Source organism: Pseudopodoces humilis, chromosome 12 (genome assembly GCF_049639895.1).
Source record: "Pseudopodoces humilis isolate 2021_Gansu_Grassland_sample_001 chromosome 12, ASM4963989v1, whole genome shotgun sequence".
NCBI lineage: Eukaryota > Metazoa > Chordata > Aves > Passeriformes > Paridae > Pseudopodoces > Pseudopodoces humilis.
Genome location: NC_142211.1, coordinates 6,520,582 through 6,523,516, shown reverse-complemented (window position 1 = coordinate 6,523,516; position 2,935 = coordinate 6,520,582). Strand labels below are relative to the sequence as shown.

The following is a 2,935-nucleotide window of genomic DNA, read 5'->3' as shown; positions in this document are numbered from 1 at the left end:
GGATAACCAGCTGGAAGGGCAGGCTGGGCTCATAGCGGTGGGCTTGCCGCGAAGACAGGGCCTCCTGGACCTTGGTGATGGATTCCCGGGCCTCCGGCGTGAGGGAGCGTGGTGAATCGAGGGCCTCGCTGCCACGGAGCAGGTTGAAGAGGGGCGCAAGGACTTCTGTTGTTACCCCAAGCAGAGGGCGTATCCAGTTGATGGACCCGCAGAGCTGATGTAAGTCCCGCAGGGTCTTGGGGTTGTCTCTGTTGGTCAGCTGCTGGGGCACGATGGTCCGCTCATGGATCCAGAGTCCAAGGTAGGTCCAAGGGCAGGTGTGCTGGATCTTGTCTTCACGTATCTCAAATCCAGCGTCCTCAATTGTCTGGATAGTTTTTTGTAAAGTCCGGTGTAGATAGTCATCGTCAGCAGCACAAACCAGGATGTCATCCATGTAGTGGAGGATGACGGCATCTGGGAACAGGGCCCTCACAGGTGGCAGAATGTGGGCCACGTACCATTGGCAGATGTTAGGAGAATTTTTCATCCCTTGGGGAAGGACCAGCCAATGGTATCTTTTTAAAGGTGCTTGTCTGTTTGGAGAGGGAACCGAGAATGCAAATCTGGGGGCGTCCCAAGGATGGAGGGGTATGTTGAAAAAACAATCCTTGATGTCAATGACAGCCAGCTTCCAATTTCGAGGGAGCATTGAAGGGGAGGGCATGCCAGGCTGCAGGGATCCCATGTCCTCAATGACATTGTTGATTTTCCGGAGGTCATGAAGGAGTCTCCACCTGTCTTTGCCTGGTTTGCGTAGGACAAAGACAGGCGAGTTCCAAGGGCTGTTGGACTCAGTGAGGTGGCCCTTGGCAAGCTGCTCTTCCACGAGGGCTTCCAGTGCACGCAGTTTGGTCTCAGATAGGGGCCACTGATCCACCCACACTGGATGGTGCTGTTTCCAGGTGAGTTGGGGGGTGGTAGGCATGGCGCGCTTCTCAGTGACCCCCACTAAAAATCCCTGCTGGGAATCTGCAGAGAAGCCCCCCACTGGGACAGGAGATCCCGTCCCCAGAGGGTGATTGGTGCTCTCACCACAAATGGTCTGATGGTTGCCATTTGTCCCTCAGGTCCTTCGATGACAATATTCCATTTGCTCCTCATGGAAGCTGTCACCCCTCCAATTCCTGAAATCATGCCTGCCACAGGTTGTAATTCCCAATTGTCTGGCCACTCGGAGTGGGCGATGATGGTAACATCTGCTCCAGTGTCTAGCATTCCTGGGCGCTGAATCCTTTCCCCATTACAAAACAGGCTGCAGTCCACGATGGGTTTGCTGGAGCCCACAACCTGAGTCCACATAGCGCTGGGGTTGAGGGGAACCTGATCTGGGCAGTCACTAGGAAGTAAAAAGGCCTGTGCCACAGGAGTCTGTTCCTTTAAATAATAAGGAGGGTCTATGCAGGTCAGAGAGATGGAAATTTCATCTCCAGGGTATATAGTCTGAAGTTCAGGAACAGTATGCATTTGTCTTGGAGAGTTGGTTGGATCCCCAAGTATTAAGATGTTGGAGGGATCACCTGGTGGTCCATGTTTCCCTGTGGGGATTTTGTAAATACAGTCACCCTTCATATGTAAAGAGAGTCTAGTTACCAGTTGACGCCGGGTTCCCATCCGAAGCGCTCCACCTGCAGGGCTTGATATCGGGGTCCCCGTGGAGGCAGGGTGGTGGGTTTGGCAGGAGGGGTGGAGTGGTGCGGCATTTGATTTGATGTCAAAGCGCGGGGCCGTCCCGCGCTCTGCTTGAAGTTTCCCGAACGCCAATTTGGTCTGGGCAAGCATTGGTGGGCTGGCGGTTGTATAAAATGTCTCTCCGGACAGTCTTTGAAAAAATGTCCAGGCTCGCCACAATTAAAACAGCAATTTGTGTTGGGGTCTGCAGCATAAGCTCCAGATATCCCCTCTGCCACTCCTTTAGCCACTGCAAGTGCCACTGTATTCTCACTTGAGGCAGAGGAGTGCTTGGTGCAGGCTTGAACCATCTGATCTATGGTTGGTTCGGGGTCCAGTGGGAGGGCTCGCAAAACTGCTTTGCACTCCGGATTAGCATTGGCCATTGCTATTTTTACTAATAATTCTTTTTGCGCCTGAGGGCTCTGTCTGCTTTTCAATGGCTACTCTTAACTTATCAATATACTTAATGAAAGACTCAGTTGCCCCTTGCTTAATATTGGTGAAGCACTGTGTTGGCACTTTATCATCAGGGGTGGTAAAAAGATATCTTAGCAGCATTAGCTATATCCTGTAAAGCTGCTTCAGGCAGATCCTGGGCCTGATCTTGGGGCTTTTGGAAATCTCCTTCTCCTGCTAATTGTTCTAAAGTAAAATTAGGTCTGTTAGCATCTTTAGCATAAACATCTGCCAATTGCTTTAAATGTTTTTTCCACTGCCTCTCCCACAACATATACTCTGCTGGGGAGAGAAGGCAGTTCATAATATTCCTGATGTCATGCGGGACCATGACGTGGGCAGAGAAGGAGGCTTCTAGCAAGTGTTTAAAAAAATGTGAACCCCTGCCATGTTCCTCGGCAGCTTTACAAAATTCCTGCAGTTCCCTATAATGAAGGGACTCCCATGCGGCAACTTGTGCCCCTGCCCTGTCTCTCCTCATTATTACAGGAAAGGCAAGTATTTTCTGGGACAGGGCTGAGTTCCCCGCTCGTGTGGCTTCCCTCTGCACCTCAGCCCAGGGGTCTTCATACTCAGAATCTGAATAAGAAGATTCACTGCTCTCATCTCCTAGTGGAGATGGGGGGCGCTTGGTAGCAGCGCGGGGCCGGCTCGGGTGCCTAGAGCTGGCCCTTTTGTGGCCGGGTGGGGAAGCCGCGATGGCCCCGCTCTGGCCAGAGCTGTCCCGACCTCCGGGGCACTGGGACCCTGGAGCAGGCGCGCCACT

General features: G+C 52.5%; 1 protein-coding gene across 1 annotated transcript; it reads right to left on the bottom strand.

Annotated features, from left to right (window-relative positions):
* Positions 1-990: 990 nt before the first annotated feature.
* On the bottom strand, positions 991-1,341 carry LOC148183314 (endogenous retrovirus group K member 6 Pro protein-like). Its single transcript, XM_088061392.1, has one exon. It carries the CDS (start codon positions 1,339-1,341, stop codon positions 991-993), a length of 351 nt encoding a protein of 116 aa, XP_087917518.1.
* Between the last annotated feature and the right edge of the window lie 1,594 nt (positions 1,342-2,935).

What these genes read in the sequence shown, in the direction of transcription:
- LOC148183314 (XM_088061392.1), bottom strand. Translation starts at nt 1,341, where the DNA reads ATGTGGACTCAGGTTGTGGGCTCCAGCAAACCCATCGTGGACTGCAGC.